Here is a 17,982-nt window from a genome sequence, read left to right on the forward strand (position 1 = left end):
GTCCCAAGACAGCACACCCCTTCCAAAACTCAGGGAGCATTTATGCAGTAGGTATTATCATATTTACATATTCAGTGTTATTCTCTGAAATGACTGGTTAGTTTTCTCTCGCCCAGCAGGTAAATTAGTTCACATGCCCAGTCCATTGCCTCTGCCTCCTTCTTTTGAGTCTGGGGTACATTTAGGGTAGGTGATCTGCGAGTCGGTGGTCGTGATCTCCCTCTGCTGCCTTTACCTTTCCCCTAGTTACTGCTGCACGTGCTAATAGTCCAAAACGTGATAACAAAGTTTATACATTTTCTGGGATGTTTCCCCTTCAAGGATAGCCAACTCTTGATAGGGAGTTTCTCAACTAATCACTCTTGACAGGTTCAAGGACAGTCATTCTGTTCTCAGACCTTATGTGCACATTTGTCTTCTTTGAATATGTGCAAACAGCCTGCTAAACCTTTCATGCAATTCGTTCACAAAACGTAACTCCTTAATTGTTGGATAACATATTGCACACATCAAGTATACATGATATTCTATTGATTAGTTCTGCATACATCACTCATATATGGGGCCATCCTAGCTCGTAATTTTTGTTGCAGACCTACATACATGATCTAAAGAGGATTTCACCTGTGCTGTCAGCTATGGGCAGTTTCATAGGTTGTTGCACAGTGTGCAATATGTGGCCACGTGATCCCAATTTGGAGGCTTTTTTCTGTTTTTTTCTTACCATCTTTTGACATGCAGTTTCCCTCAATCCTTTAAACTGAATAGTTTTCCACAGGCAGGAACTAACCAAACTAGTTAGCAGCAGCACTAAGCCATGTATTGCTTTTGTCTTGCTCTAGAACAGCTTCCCTCCTGTTTGCATTCAAATTAATCAGTAAGAGTCATCTAAATTTATAGCCATACAGCCACTGGCTTAATTTTATAATAGATCCCATGAAGATCAGAAAAAAGTGGTAATTTGATGTGCTGAGTTTATGTGATGGGGTTTTGGTAGGGGGAAAGGGCTGCAGAGAGAGTCCCTGTAAGGAGATGCCAGAAGCTTCCCTGGCTCCAAAACTGGTCAAACCAGTCTCTGGCCAGGTCGGACCTCCCATCCCCTCAGGCCAATCTGCACCTCTGTGAATGCCCTATTTAAGATGGAAACAAAGGAACTCAAGCCAGGCAGGACCTGCAGTGAAGAGGAAGGGAGACACCACCCACTCAGCCTCCAGGACAGGTGACTGCCCATGCCGGGCTGCTGCCACTCGACTGGAGATGGACATGACGGTGCAGCTTGGAGAGCTCCGAAGCGCCCTGCTCCCAGGGCACCCACTGAGCAGAGTTCATCCTGCCGGGACTGCCGAAGTTCATTGGGCCAGTCAGGCCCGGCACAGCTGCAGTGGAAAGAGGACTAAGATCTGAGAGAAACGGCTATGCAGACACCAAGGTCAGTGACGATGGAGTGGGAGGAGGTGTGCCAGAGCTGAGATTCCCCTGCAGCCCGTGGTGAGATGGCAGGCGGCTCTCCTGCAGCCCATGAAAGAAACAGTGGAGCAGAGACCCACCCGCAGCCTGTGGAGAACTTCATGCTGGAGCAGAGATGCCTGAGCCTAAAGGAGATCATAGAGGATTTCTCCTGTGGACTCTCATGCTGCTGAGGATTGACGGTGAAGCAGACTTGCATCTCATGTCTGTGGAGGACTCCACACTGGAGCAGGTGGCTGTGCTCTGAGAACCCGTGACTCTGTGGGAAAAGCCCACACTGGAGCCATCTGATGGGGAAGAATTGCATCCTGCAGGAAGGACTCACATTGGAGAAGTTCGTGGGGGACTGTCGCCTGTAAGAAGGGACCCCCTATTGGAGCAGAGGAAGAGTGTAAGGAGTCCACTCCCAAAGAGGAAGGAGCAGCAGAACCAGCGTGTGACAAATGAAGCTGCAACCTCCATTCCCTGTCCCCCTGTGCCACTGGGGAAGGAGGTAGAGGTGGGAAGAATGGAGGAGTGGGGGGAAGGTGTTTTTAAGATCTGGCTTTGTTTCTGGTTATCCTCTCTGAATGTGACTGTTAACAAAATTGATTTGTCCCCAAACTGAGTCCATTTTGCCTGGGCCATGGTTTGCCAACATCCCTCCCTGTTCTTGTCTGGATCCTCTGGCCTTTTGTTACATTTTTGTCTTCTCCACCTCCCCAAGGGGGACAGGGAGGTGTGTGTTTGGGGTGGCAGTGGGTTTGGAGGATGCGGCAGTGAGCAGTGGTGGCTTAGTTGCTGCCTGGGGCTAAACCATGACATTTGATTACATGCACTTCAGAGAACTAACAGCTACTGCAAAGATTTCACATCTTCTCTTACTGCAAACAGAACAGCTGAACAGGCTCATTGTCAGCTTTGTAACTGTTAATTTTGACTTTCTGAGGCTGTTTGTTCTGTGGTGGGTAATTGTAAACCTATGGCTAGTGTTAGAGATGGTTGAATATAATATGAACTTCAGACTGTCCCCAAAACTAATTTTTAGAAGGACAGGTAATAAAACAGACTTGTGTAGTTCATTAACTACACCTAACCCTAAAAGCAACAAAACTAGTGAAGGGTTTAGAGAACTTGTCCTATGAGGAGCGGCTGAGGGAGCTGGGACTGTCTAGTCTGGAGAAGAGGAGGCTCGGGGGGGACCTTATCGCTCTCTACAATTACCTGAAAGGAAGTTGTAGGGAGATGGGGGTCAGTCTCTTCTCCCACGTAATGAATGACAGAATGAGAGGTAATGGCCTCAAGTTGTGCCAGGGGAAATTTAGGTCAGATATCAGGACAAATTTCTTTACAGAGAGGGTTGTGAAGTATTGGAACAGGCTGCCCGGGGAGGTGGTGGAGTCCCCATCCCTGGAGGTGTTTAAAAACCGTGTGGATTTGGTGTTGAGAACATGGTTTAGGGACCCTGACAGTGCAGGGTGAATGGTTGGACTTGATGGTCTTGAGGGTCTCTTCCAACCAAATGATTCGATGACTGATTGAATACATCACTGTCAACTCTAGTAATCTTGGACATAGAAGGTAAGTGCCACACTAAGATTAATGAAAATACTGAATATTAAATACGAAACAAGACCAGAGTTTTCAAAGCCAAAAGTTTTTATTGCTGAGGTGTTAAAATGTTAATGGTTTATATTTATGCAAGTAGCTTATATGACGCATAGGAGATTTGATAGACACTTTGAGCAATTGCAGTAATAAGACAACAGCATGAGCAGAGTCTCTGGCATACAAAGCTCTGGAAGAGGTGTCATGCGTCTATCTGCTGCTTCAGTTGTCTTTGACCTTATTTATTTTTATTCGGACTCTAAATTGAGAACTCTGCCCTCATTTTCTATGCAGCCTCCTTTTCCTTGCCTGGAAATTAGGACTTGATTAAATAATAATTGTTTTACTGTTGTATGTCAAATTCAGTTTTATTTGCTGCCTTTTTTTTTTTTTAATTTTCTGGTTGACAGACATAGTTTCTGATGAATCAAATAATTGAGTAACATCTCTAACTGCTAACAGTTCTCTCTTACTGCTTATTTTGATAAGAAGTGTTTCTCACTCCATTCCAGGAGATCTTCTGGAAAACAAAAAAATACAATATTGGTTTAACCATTTTTATTTACCTAAAATATCATTATTGTTAACAAATTAGAGCTTTTATAGCTTAATGATATGCCTTGTATAAACACCACCACAATCACCCTTTGAAGAATGCGAAATATTATGAAGGAAATAATAAACAGAATGTGAAAGCAAATAAACAAAAAGGAGAGTAAAAAATTCAGCATGTTTGCTTTTCTCATCTTGGGAATCATTAATTCTGATTACTTTTTCTGGCTTTACTTTAATATATGAATTGGGGAGAGAGAGGGAAAATAATTCATAGCAGAATTAGACTTATGAAAATTAGCTAAAAAGCCCCAACCAAGTCATAAATATCTGTCATAGGGCAGCTTAACAATTAGGAAGTAGCAACACAGCCTTGAAGAGAACAACTGGGCCATCAAGGGCAATCACTTGTTACTGCAAACAACTGAGCTGCATAGTTCCTGTCTGGTCGAGGGAAGTGATTCTGCCCCTCTACTCTGCTCTTGTGAGACCCTACTTGGAATACTGCATTCAGCTCTGGGGTCCCCAACACAAGAAGGACATGGAGCTGCTGGAGTGGGTCCAGAGGAGGGCCACGAAGATGATCCGAGGCTTGGAGCACCTCTGCTATGAAGACAGGCTGAGAGAGCTGGGGCTGTTCAGCCTGGAGAAGAGAAGGCTCTGGGGTGATCTTATTGCAGCCTTCCAGTGCCTAAAGGGGGCCTACAGGAAAGCTGGAGAGGGACTTTTTACAAGGGTGTGTAGTGATAGGACAAGACGAAATGGCTTTAAACTGAAAGAGGAGAGATTTGTATTGGATATAAGGAAGAAATTTTTCACTCTGAGGGTGGTGAGGCAGTGGAACAGGTTGCCCAGAGAAGTTGTGGGTGCACCATCCCTGGAAGTGTTCAAGGCCAGGCTGGATGAGGTTTTGAGCAGCCTGGTGTAGTGGAGGGTTTCCCTGCCCATGGCAGGGGGGTTGGAACTAGATGATCTTTGAGGTCCCTTCCAACGCAAACCATTCTATGATTCTATGAAAATTATTAAGCCAGCTTTTTTTTTGTTGCTTTGCCCAGTTAAATTTTAATGCCCAGTTGCCTCTACCCTACTGCTCCAGTGACCACATGTCAAATCCATTTTAGAAAACTTTCTTTCTTTGCCATGTGCTAACGCACTGCACAGATCATAGAGGGGAGACATTGCTGCACAGAGCACCTCATTAGGGATTACCCAAACCCCAAGATATTTGCTCCTTTCTGTGTGACATCTTGTGATTTTCTCTGTTTTCATGCTTCCTAACACATACTGGTCTGCTGTTATCATACTCATTTTCAGTGAAAGAGAAACAGATGAGTAAGAATAGTTTGATGGTAGCATTAAAAATCAGAATTATTGTAAAAGAAAAACTTGTGGTAAATAAAGCTGGCCCTTTTTCTTTTTAAGTGATCTTTGTTTTACAACATAAAATTATATTATCTGTCTTAATTATTTTCATTATAAAATGATATATACAAATGTGCTAAAGAGAAAACCTTAAGAAGCCGTACTTTAGGAACACCATCATAATCTTTAACTATTTTTTTAAATGACTCCTAAGAAAAGAAGACGTGATTGGTTTCCTCACAGCTTCCTAACCTCCTCAAGATGCCTAATTTAAACTGAATCATTACAAAACCTTTGTGAACTCTGCACACTGAAAAATGGGATGATCTTCAGGAAGAAGGCCAACGGTATCCTGGGCTGCATTAGCCAAAGTATTGGCAGCAGGTGGAAGGAGGTGATCCTTCCCCTCTTCATAGTGCTGGTAAGACCACACCTGGAGTGCTGGGTCCAGTTCTGAGCTCCTCAGTACAAGAGAGACATGGACACACTGGAGAGAGTCCAACGAAGGGCTGTAAGGATGATTAAGGGACTGGAGCATCTCTCCTGTAAGCAAAGTCTGAGAGAGGTGAGACTGTTCAACCTGCAGAAAAGAAGGCTCAGGGGGATCTTATCAGTGTATACATATGCAGATGGAGTAAGGAAGGCAGAGCCAGGCTCTTTTCAGTGGTGCTCAGTAGCAGACCAGAGGCAATGGGCACAAACTCTTGACACAGGAGACTCCATCTGAACATCTGGAAACATTTTTTCACTGTGAGGTGTCCGACAACTGGCACAGCTTGCCCAGAGAGGTTGTGAAGTCTCCATATTCAACAGCTGTCTGGGAGTGGTCCGGGGCAACTGGCTCAAGGTGGCCCTGCTTGAACAGGCTAAACCAAAGTTTTGTTATTTTGGGCTGTTGTCAGGGAACTTAAACAGAGAATTCAGTTAGGTCTCCCTTGGGTTCACAGTAGGGAATGGCTGAAGACAGCTTAAGTAAGACCAAAAACATGCTAAAATGGAGATTAACAGGGTAAATGGGAAAAGCAGTATTAATATGACTCCTTGTATAAGGAGGAGCAACCAAAGACTGGACACAGAAACTACATTACCACAGACCTCTGTACATCCAAACATTAGTCCAGGAAGTGGAGACTTGCCTGTTTTGCTGCCAGTGCTTGCAGGCAGTGCTGATGTCAAAACAGATGAACAAAAAAACCAGCTGAACTTGGAGGAACTGTGAAAACAACCAACGGAGGCAGCAAAGCAGCAGTTTGACCACAGGACTGTTTTCTGAGAGATGCGATCACACTGGGATTAATTTTAAAATTTTAAAGAGTAATTAAATTTAAATTGAAAAAACTCTACAAAGTAAAATTTTATTTTGTCCCCACTCTCCATGTAGTGTTAGCAGAAGATAGAATGAGGTGACTGCAGTCACTGCAGTGTTAAGATTTTTAAGACTTGTAAACAATCTAAGAGAAAGCAAAGCTGCTGAAAGTAAAGCATTTTCCTCACTGACCCGCAGAGATCGGATAGCAGTTTCTGTGCAGAGGCAATGAAAGCAAGCTGAAAAAAGTAGGCAGATGAAAATAAATTTACAGCCCCCTCCCATCAAATACCAATTTTAAAAAAAGCTTTTAAAAAGCGTATTTACCAATTTCATGCTATTCCAAAAGAGTATTTTCAACTTTATAAACTTTCATTACCTTCACTCTACTCTTTTTTCTACCTTGTAAGAGAAGTTTTAGAGGAAATAAATCTTTCAAGGAAGAACTGATAAAATAGGTAAGTCATAATAACTGAATGATGTTATACAAAAACATAAACAAGACAACTGAAAGGTGTTCAGTAGAATGTGGACAGTAAATGTCTTCTCCATTTACATTTCACTTCTGTATCTGTGTTATAGACTTACAGAGGGGAAAAAAAAAAGTGTTTTCCTTATATAGATAACGATCTTTACCCACATGAATACACATCAATGCTAAATTTGTTTAATTCCCTTGCGAACATCCTCAGGACAACCTTCCTTCGCCAGCCTGCAGGACAGAACAACAGTCTCGTCTCACTCCTTCACCTCCAAACTCGAATATTTTTGTTGGTGATTTCTGTGCTTGACTTGCGCTGTATTACTTGCAGCAAGCAGCTCCGAGTCATTTTGTTTGTAACACTACAGAATAAACCCATAGCAGTACACCTGTGTGGAGAAAAATCAACAGCTAAACAAAACACAGTATAAAAAGTAACTTGCCTGTCACTAGCAATTAGACTCAAAGTAAGAGAGCCAGAAAATCAGTTGTTGTTCTACGTACTAGCTCTAAAGTTAAAAATACGCATTCCCGAAACAGCCCACTTGCAGCAAGAACATTAAGGAAAACTACTTTTGATGGACTACAAATACTAGAAGCAGAAAAGACTGTTTACCAGAAAAAAAATTTAATAGCAGCATTTTGAAAAGAAAATATTAATTTTGTGAATGTTGATGGTCTGTGTGTATTGCTCCCTCTAGTGTAAAAAATATAAAATCACAATCAACAAACATGCGAAAACACCACTGAGTTTGGTACGAAATACAAGCTGTTTTGTTTTGTTTTTTTAAAAAAAAGGTCACACTCTATCCACATTTTTTCCCTAAATATTATAACACGATTTCTCACATTTTAATGCAAGAGAAGATAAATTTTAACTTAGTTCAAGCTTTTGATCCAGGATTCTCACATTTCATTAGCAAGAAATGATAACAGAATGAAGTAGTGAATATGCAAATCTACATTCTCTATTTACTGCTGTAATGCTCCCCAAGAAATCCGTAAGATACAATGTGGTGTTCCCCCTTTTTTTTTTTTAACCCCTTCCACTAAAATACCAATTTCCACTTTATGAATATTTTACAATTACTAATGGTGTCATAGCAGAACTTTGTCTAAAATGTAGTGAAGTACATTCTGACATGCACGTATTCATCTGACCACCGTACCTGCTGGTTAGACCCTAGAATTTGGAAATAGAGCAGTTTTGGAGCTCAGACTTCCTTTCCGAAATAGGTACAAACTCCCTTAAAAACATGTAAGTCACACTGAAGACTGACAAGTCTGAGAAGTTATTTTAGACTTTAACCCAATTTGAAGAGCCACTGGATGATACTTGACTTCGGCTAAGAGAGTATGGTAACGACCGTAGCCACAGTATCTGGGAAAAATTCCTGGGACAGCTTCCATCACATACACAGAAGAAAAACAACATAGCCTTTCATGCCACTTTCATCAAAAGACTATGCAGTGTGGTTCTTTGGAAGATTAACAGGTTTCTTTTAATCAGTAAAGTTTTCCAGCTCAACATTCTTTTAAGTGCATACAGACACATGTAAGACCAAAGCAGCAAATCCACTTCATCCAAGAACTGATGGAGTTGTCTCTGAAGACAAAAGACAGAAACTGAAACTTGGAAGTCTGAGCAAAATTGAAACTAAAGCTTTCTCTGAAGACGATTAAACAATTTGTTACAGAATAAAGAAATTAATATTCTGCTTTTGTTTTCAAAAGAAGAGCTTTTTCCCCTCTATGTTGCTACCATCAGAAGCAGTTGAGAACTCAGGAAGCCTTCCAATGAATCATTTTGCAACTGTGTGCATACTTTTTTTTTCTTTAGTGGGACTTCATATTTAACAGATAATCAAAATTATCATACAAGTACCAAATTGTCACCTTCCTACTCCTACTGTAACTGCAATTTCAGCTTTCAAAGGTCTGAGAGATCCAAAAGAAAACATTTTCTCTGCTTGCCAGAAGGAGGCTGTGAATCATGATCCAGTTTAACACACATACCCCAGATCTGAGTATTCTTGGCGGAACAAGTCTGAAATACAACCTAATGCAGGCCATTTTATTCAAGACTCTTAATAGGCAGTCCTAACAGATCACAAGCAGTTCTACTGTCTCAGTATTGCACCAATTAAGCTCCATTTCCTTCAAAGACAAGCATGGTTATACGACAGATCCTTCAAGTCACTACACAGAAGTTCTATTTAAGGCAAGTGATCAAATTTCTGTTTTATTTTTCTACCTGATGTGGCTGTTGTTTCCTATCGCAGCAGTGCACCTCGAGGACGGTCCTTACAGGATACCTGCCATCACTGCTTCCCCTAAAGCTGTGTTTACTGTCAAGACCGAGAAAACTATTCGCTTGACCATTTGTGAAATTTGCACAACTATCTTTGTAATTTATTAGAGGCCACTACAGGCAACTGGTCTCAGCTAGTGTAGCACAACTAGAATACCCACCATGCAGAGGGCTCAGTAAGGACGACACCGCATGCCACAGCAAGAAAACAGGTTCTTGAACTAGCGGCTCCGTAACAGCTTGGTCACGGAGTCAGAGAATGGGCACTACAGGAAAATCTCAGGGGCTAAATTCAGGACAAAATTAACAGTTGAGAAAGAAATTTTATTTCAAGCTTCTAAGGGGGTATTACAAACAATAGAGAATAAAAACATTAAAAACTATTTAAAAAGTAATTGTCCCTTTAAAATAAAGATTCAAGCAGGTTTAACAATGAAGTATGCTATTCAATGAAGTTTTAAAAAAAGATTTAAAAAGTATTGGTTTTGCTGTATTTGCTAATCCTTTATAAAAAAGCTGGGCATAAATACTTCGTGCATTCATATGCATTATTTGGTGTTTCATATTATATAACTTGGTACAGTATTTACGATATCACTGCAAAAGAGTTCAAACACAGTGCATTTATAAATAATGGAGTCATTATAAATCACATTGCAAACATACCTTGCCATTTTCATTGTTACAAATTCAGTATCTCAGTGAAGGTAGGAATAAAGTAGCTACAACAATCAATATCTTGACTTTATTTTTTTCTTTTTAATATAAAAATGCAGTTCTGGAAACCCACCCTCCTTCTTCCCCCTGCCCAAACATAATGCTTTACTTCTGAAAAATAAAAATAAAGTACTAATTCTATATACATCACATGTACCATACAAAAATGTATCCAAAGTTTCTATTGCTACCAAAGTGTTCTAAATTAAAAGTTACATAAATCCCCTCCTTGGAAACAAAAGATTACAAGTTACAAAAAAATCAAATTACACACAAACCATCAAGTTATTTTATACAATTTCCAGTACATTTTTCTCCCAAAGCAAGTTGTCTTCTCATGTGCCTGTATAAAAATGCATATCAATATATTTGTCAATTTTATTTTTCATTATAAAGCAAATTAATACATTTTCTACAATAAATAAAACACAGGGAGGCACACATACCAACAAAATTAAATCAACGGGAGATAAATGGGATATGGTTTTGAAAGAAATAATGTGCTTGCAGGCTTTAAGCCAGGTTTGTTTAAAACAAAAACAATCTTAAGTTATTTTGGGCAAAAATGGAGTGTTTTTGGTGATTTGCAAGTGATGTACATAGTATAATTTTTTTCTTGATGTCTTTCTCACAAAGTACCCTCCAAAATAATGCAACTTCCTTTCTTAAAATACATATTTGTAATTGTAAATTTACATCAATCTTAAATATGTGGTACTTTGTGCAAAGAGCAACGATTTACACAAACATTCAGAAGTCTTTTTCAGAAGCTACAGACCAAGGAAGAAATGATACAAGCAGCACCATATGTATATGATTTAGGCAAACATATATTTGATGCCATTTTGATATTAGGCTTTAAGATCCACTAAACACCTTAAGCTGGAAGATGGTGCTTAGGTAACTTAACCTCAGAAAGACAAAAAAAAAAAAAAAAAAGCATGGAAACAAAAACCAACTCCCTCCCCAGCAAAATTATAAAAGGAATTAAAGAGCTACTTCTAAAATCAGAATAAGTTAAGTGTTGAATATACATTTATGTACAATTATGAACACTATGAACAAGACATTTTAACAGGTTTAGTGGAAAATCCTCCAAACTACAACACGATAAAATCAATCAACATGGCAATGGTGATTTATAAGAGTTGCTCAACTATTTCAAGTTTGCAGAACTCAGCCACTGAATCAACAATTAAGGGGTTGTATCTTTAATACATTCTTTTAGACAAAGAGGTTCATTAGTAGAGTTCAAGTCTGTGTGGTATTTTTCATGCTTAGGTAGAATCTCTGTTAGTCAATATCACTGAAGTCACTGACTGGTTCTCCATGGACTCTACTCAGATGATTCATAGCACGATCAAAAGCAATTCTTACTGCTTTCCGTATGCTTGAGTTACGGCCTTCCATCATTTTTAATTTGTCTATGGTCTCATCTATCCCAAGGGGAACCATTTTGGATTTGGGAAGCCACTGCCTGTAAGAAAGGGTAAAATAAGTTTGTTAAATATAGAATAAAACCAGTAAGTTTGTCCAGAAATGTCAGGGCTACTATACTGTGTTCCTCATATAGCAGATCAGATCTACCATTTAAAATAAAGTGATAAAATTCCTTTTAAGATAGTACTTACTTGCCTTAATATTTTAAGAACATGAAAGCTTCTCTGAGAAAGCCTCTTCCACAAAACAAAGAACACATTTCAATTCAATGATACTTATTTAATGATTCATATTAAGTATCAACTGGAAAAAAACAACATGAAATACAGATGCGGTTTAAGAATTAGGCAGCAGCAACTAACAGTGAACGTGACTCAAGATTCACTTAACACAGTATTGTTTCTCTTCATTCTTTCATTTCCATTATTACAAGGAATTTGCAGATGATGAATTTTTGCCTTACATTTAAGACATCTCCATTTGGTCTTTATGGGGAAAGCTAAACTGTCAAGGAAGTTCTGCTTAGTATGCTTTTACCCTGCAGTATGAAATCCTACTAACTCAGTATCCAGAGTACTGTTCCACTTTTAAGATCCATGACTGTCATGAATTGCTGGGCATGGAAGAGTGATAATGAAAAAAGCTCTACACCTCATTCTTCTAGCTAAAGGAAAAGCATTCTAAATATTTAGTTGAAAAAGTAAATTTACTTTACTTCACTTCCATAAATGGTTATCTTAATCTTGTTTTCTTAAGTTATAGGTACTAAGAAAAACAAAACATAGGTAAACTAATAAACATCAATTAAAGCATGTTACTATAGTCTTCAATCCCAAGCCTGTAAACAGCAGAAGCCATGTTTCTGTTTAAAAACTTTAGTTTGGGAGTCCATTTGGAGCCAAACCAACTGCAAATCAGAAGTAAAGTCTGACATAAAACATTTTCTTCAAAGATTTTTCTTTTAACTGAGTAGAATTTTTATTAAAGCACTCTAAACTACAACCCCATTGTACTGAGTACACACACTGAAACAAAAAACACGTAAAGAGTCAGTTCACGGATACAGACAGAATAATGGTAAAGAATAGTAACATCAATGTCCAGTGTGATAAGCAGCTGTCTAACAATTATCAGTTTTACTACAGATCAGAGGGAAGTTTTAAGAAGGTATTTTTAACAGAAAGCTTGCCAAGTCTTCCAGATGCAAGCAGCAAAGGAGAAGAAACAAATATGACTATTTTAAAAGGTAATACGTAGGTGATAGAAGCTGGTGTCACAGACTGGAGATGACATATACCCTGCAAGTGAATGAAAATCATAGACATGGGTTCAGGAGGAAAAGAGACAAAAGTGAGTTAGAGTGATGACTGCCAAAATAATCAGGATGCAAGAACCATTACCAAAAAAATGTTGAGGGGGTTGAGGTGGAAGGGAAGAGGGAAAAATAGCCTTTCCTGTCCAGCTATGCAGAGTATCTGTTAGAGACAGATTTGCATAACATTCGCAAGATTTAGGACCACCTGCATATGGCGACGAGTCAGAAAGGTTTAAGCTGCAAAGGACTCCCAAGACCAAGAAGCAATCATTAAGAAAGTGGCTAGAGAGAGCATGTGTTACACTTGTGATAGCAGTAAGAGGAAAAATTAGAAACAGAATACTGAATATGTTTAAATTTGGATGTGCTCCGTGAACAAAGACAGAAGAATGCAGGATCTCGTGGAATCCTGCGCAACTGAACAAAGATGATCATGAAGAAGTATCAATTAATTAAAAAAAGAACTGAAGAACAGAGAAAACAAGTCAAAGAATTGTGATTATTTCAAAGGATCTACAGAAATAGAAAAGCAAACATCAGTTCTAAATTCCAGGCAAGAAGTTATTTAGGTGATAGTGTACTGGGGCAGAGAGAGTCAGGAGAACAGCAGCATGTCTAGACACCACACATAATCAGCTAAAATGTAAGCAAATTCAAGAGTAGAATTGAGATACAAAAAGATTTAAAGCTAGCTTGACCCATGTGGAACCCAGAGAGGAGAGGGATTAAGACAGAAAGACAGAAAGACAAAGAAAGACAGACAGAAAGACAAAAAGCTTCCACATCTGGCAAAAAAACCCCACAACCAAACAAAAATGCATGGAAAAAAAATAACAAAAAAAAAAGAGCCAGTAGAAGGGGAAGAGAATATTATATTGTTAGAATTATTCCTTCAGGCTCCACACAGCATACTGTGGATACTGAAAGAAACAGAAAAAGGGAAAGTTTCATGAAAATATTTAGAAAGGGCTAAGACCTTCAAATGAGTATTAGCAATGCATTTACCTAGAGAGGTTAAAAACCTAGGGAAAATGTACTTGAGCAGACGGGGGGGGGGGGGAAGTGTTGTCATTTGGAAAGCAATGATGAAGGCTGATACAGATAAATACCTTTTAAAAATCCATATAGCCAAGGAAGCAATCTTATGAGGTCAATAAATGAAACCAGCTTGTAAATCAAACCAAAAGATTATTTGACAACTTATATTATTTTCTTCCAATCTGAGCATAAAAAGGTATCTTTCAGTGATGATATGCCTTAGTCCAAGAATAGACTCACATATGAAATTTTAACATTACAGTTCATACTTCCATAGGAAAAATATCCATGGAAAGATAATGTTCCAACTTTCTTTTAGACTAATGGTAAAGTCTTTAATAATTTTAAGTCACTGCATCAAACAACACATTTCAATAACATACCAACTTCTTTTATTGTCAAAAAATAGTACTAAGAATAGTTTCTCGTCTGATTTGGTCTGCATTTGTTCTCCAATTTTCAGTACATCCAGAGGCGGCACTGGTATAGTAACGCCGTTGTGATGGCCAGCAACACGAGGCATCTTAGGGTCAATAATCTATAAAAGAGAAGAACCGACAGTTCTTAATTCTTAAAATGACATCATTTATTTTAAGGAGGTATTACAAAATATTCATGGGAAAAGAATCATAAACTGAACAGCCACTGCATGTAAGTTGGCTTTGCATTACACACAGAACTCCTTGACATAAGTTGAATAGTCATAGTGGAGGCACAGTGGTACATTTAACTGAAAAAAAATATCTCTAGAGCATTTGTCACCCGTACCAGTTCTTCTCAAAGTCTCCTATGAACTTCTCATAGTACAAAACTTTGTGTGACTGACAAGCAGTTTCAGAATGTGAAAAGTGAACCAGGGTTTCCAAAAGCCGTAACAGGCCTCAAATTTCAGGTTTTGAATTTCAGATACCTTAAAGAAACAACCTATGTTAAGGTATAAATATTTGCTTCTGCAAAATACAAACCTCACACTCAAAATCTGGAGGAAAAAAACTCTCTAAACAAGCAAAAAAACACCAAACAGAATAGAAGAAAAGAGAAATCACTTTCAAATACCTTGCATATCCAATTTAATGACTCAGTTTTCAGCAAAACATGCAGTTACAGTCACAAATTCTTTCTAAACAAAGATTGGGGGTTGCTAACATTAAACTACCCAGGCTGATGGAAAAACACAGCATTATCAAGTGCTCGGCTTCCATCAGAAAGGGTTTATGTTACTCCATGTCTGTTCCACCCATCTCCTACCCTACAAACTCCTGTTGTTTTTCTAGCATCCACACTGGCACCAAGCTTAACCCACAGTACATCGATTATAGGAACTAAATCAATAGAAAGATATCACTGTGTGGAGTTTGTCAAAATCTGGAGAAGAATTTTCTTCTCTTGACTGCAGTGTAATTCCTCTGTCAACTCATCACACACTCTGAGAAACACCAGTACTGACAAAGGAGTGGGCAGAAAAGGACCCCTTTGGTTGCGATCAGCTTAAATCTAACACTAAAGTGCGAACACCATTGAAGGGGCAATCAAATTATCAAATTTTCAGCATCTGACCCAAGAGTGTTCAGGTCACTCACTGAGGGCACTTAAACTCCAGTGCTCTGAATCTCACCTCCACAGGTTTTAACCTGGCTCTGCATGATTACATTTCCTGATCTCCCTACCATGCATATTAAAACAGTCATGACTATCCAGTCTATTACATAAATGAAGCCATAGTGTATGAACTGTTTCTATAAACCCAAATGCCTGAAGCCAAACACTTTATCAACAACATTTTCTCTGCAAGCTTTCATTTAAGTAGAACTGTGCGTTATTTCTCCTAAAATAACACAGGCACAACAGCTTGAAGTTTCCAGTACATCATTCACAAGTGGATCATAGAATCCTAGAATCATAGAATGGTTAGGGTTGGAAGGGACCTCAAAGTTCATCTAGTTCCAACCCTCTGCCATTGGCAGGGACACCCTCCACTACACCAGGCTGCTCAAAGCCTCATACAACCTGGCCTTGAACACTTCCAGGGATGGAGTGACCACAACTTCTCTGGGCAACCTGTTCCACTGCCTCACCACCCTCTGAGTGAAGAATTTCTTCCTTATATCTAATGGAAATCTCCCCTCTTTCAGTTTAAAGCCATTACCCCTTGTCCTATCACTACATGCCCTTGTAAAAAGTCCCTCTCCAGCTTTCTGTAGACCCCCTTTAAGTACTGAAAGACTGCTAGAAAGTCTCCCCGAAGCCTTCTCTTCTCCAGGCTGAACAGCTCCAACTCTCTCAGCTGATTTTCATAGGAGAGGTGTTCCAGCCCTCAGATCATCCTCGTAGTCCTCCTCTGGACCCGCTCCAGCAGCTCCATGTCCTTCTTGCGTTGGATACAAGCATTCAACTTATTCTGACCCTACCAAGTTTTTTGTTTCTTTAACAAACCACAGAATCAGAGTATTTTTATACTCATTTTGCAGCAGAAAATATTTCACAGTTCCAACACTAACAAGGTATCTGTCAAATGCTTACTCAGTGGATCCTTTAAACAATAATACATATTGCAGAAACAAAAGACTACTGAGACAGTTATTGCACATCTCAAAAGACGGGTAGGCTAGTAGAGATTATTGACTCAACATCTCATATTGGAGTAATTTTACAAACTCAACGCATGGTAAAGAGGACAGAACAATCCTCCTTCATTCAATCTGAACAGGAATTTATCAGTTACCTTAAGTTCACGCACGAATACTCTCAAACCAGAAACAGTATCATTAGTGTACTGATGGAAAGCTGTGTCCTTACCAGAGCTGGGTAAGAGGGATAGCCACTGCATTTGGCCCATACTACTTTTAGAGGCTCGAGAACAGATGTTGCAGCATCAGTTGAAATCCACATACTGCTGTGCCCAACTTCTAAGAACAAATAATAATTAAATAAAAAATAATATGTTAAAGAATGAAACTTCAGACAAATCTTCTGCAGTTCTTTGTATCCTCGTCAATATCTCATGACTAATAGAATCCAAATACCAACACCACCTTTCATGCACATAGCAATAAAAAGCAGGTAATGTTCATAACAGCTCTTTAAATGATACTAGTACTTTAATCCAAACCTGCAGATAAAGGAAAAGTTTTTAGACACTTCTAGAAACAGCAGATCTTAAATCACCTTAATTCTCAGAAAGTGTTTGCCAAATTCTAACAATCCTTTCCCTTTGAAAAAGCTCAAAAGAAAACATAAAACTATGGTACTCCAAATAACCAGTTTCTTTTGAAACTATGATGACAATCCTGTCAAAGAGGTGATGTTATTGAAGATGCAAATTGCATGGATGTTTCTAAAGTGTGGAATATAACATAGTAGGATTAGCACCTGATAATTTACAATGCTTGTCTGGTATACCTTTCTATTCTTATGCTTAAGTTCTAATCTGCATTTTAATTTCTATTTATTTATTTATTTTTAACCAGCCCTCTTGATCTCTCTGCCCAGCCTTTTCCTGCAGCAAAGTTAAAAAAAATGAACAGGGTTCAAGGAAGCAGCTGCAATAGTGGTTTCTTCCTTCTCAGAAGGCAGCATAACAGAAAATTGAGTTTATGTTACTGCTCACTTCTACCAACATCCTGTTTTCTTCTCTGTTGCTCACAATCGGCCTGAAGCATGAGACAGGTTTAAGCCTTTCATTCAATCAGAACAACAACCGGCCCCCTAGACACACAGGTCAAGAGACTGGGCAGAAAGCAGCGAGTTACCCCCTCAAGATGGAACTGGGGGTGAAAAAAGTAGGAAGAAGGTAATGAAAGTTCACAAGCTGCAAAGATGAGGAGGCACTTCTTATATAAGGAAACATGGTACCACAATACAGTTCAGAGGTTGCAGTTGCGCTTTTTTTTTAAGCAGTAAGGCAATACTTGATAGAAGTATCTCTCTACTTGCCAAAATACAACTTATTCCTCAATTATTCCCAGTCTGCTCCCATTTGAAATGGGCAATGCTTATTTACAATGAAATGTGGCATGTAGATACACATACACACACAAAAAAGAGGTCAATCATTCTCCACAATATATTCTAGGTCAACCTTTAGTCATAGGCTAATTCATTCAATTATAACTTATTTTTAATCTATAATGGTATCAACTTTTCAAGACAATACTTCATTAGGAAGTCTTAATTTAGAGATTCACAACTACGTAACATCAGTTATCAAAATGCAATAGTTCATAACAACTTGCCACCACATCAAAACAAAGACATTAGATGTTTCTGAAGCTAGAAGTTGTTACAGGTTCTACTATAGGAGTGAGTATCTTACGAGAAAGAGCAACAAATGCAATTTTCCCAGTGTCTTTAAGACCTTGAACAAGTCTCCTAAAGAAAACAGGGATCTTTGCCATCAATCCCAGCAG

General features: G+C 39.0%; 1 protein-coding gene across 2 annotated transcripts in view; it reads right to left on the reverse strand.

The window, feature by feature from the left end:
* Positions 1–9,369: 9,369 nt before the first annotated feature.
* The window catches only part of BRD1 (bromodomain containing 1), a 69,868-nt gene continuing 61,255 nt past the window's right edge, over positions 9,370–17,982 (reverse strand). For both annotated transcript variants that reach the window (XM_086610375.1, XM_086610374.1), the window contains exons 11-13: positions 16,373–16,482; positions 13,960–14,114; positions 9,370–11,260 (exon numbers count right to left, since the gene is read on the reverse strand). In XM_086610375.1, coding sequence (XP_086466501.1) covers positions 11,077–11,260; positions 13,960–14,114; positions 16,373–16,482 — 449 coding nt within the window. In that variant the 3' untranslated portion in view covers positions 9,370–11,076. The remainder of the gene's footprint in view (positions 11,261–13,959; positions 14,115–16,372; positions 16,483–17,982) is intronic.

The sequence above is a fragment of the Tauraco erythrolophus genome, chromosome 4, assembly GCF_009769465.1.
Source record: "Tauraco erythrolophus isolate bTauEry1 chromosome 4, bTauEry1.pri, whole genome shotgun sequence".
NCBI classification, from domain to species: domain Eukaryota; kingdom Metazoa; phylum Chordata; class Aves; order Musophagiformes; family Musophagidae; genus Tauraco; species Tauraco erythrolophus.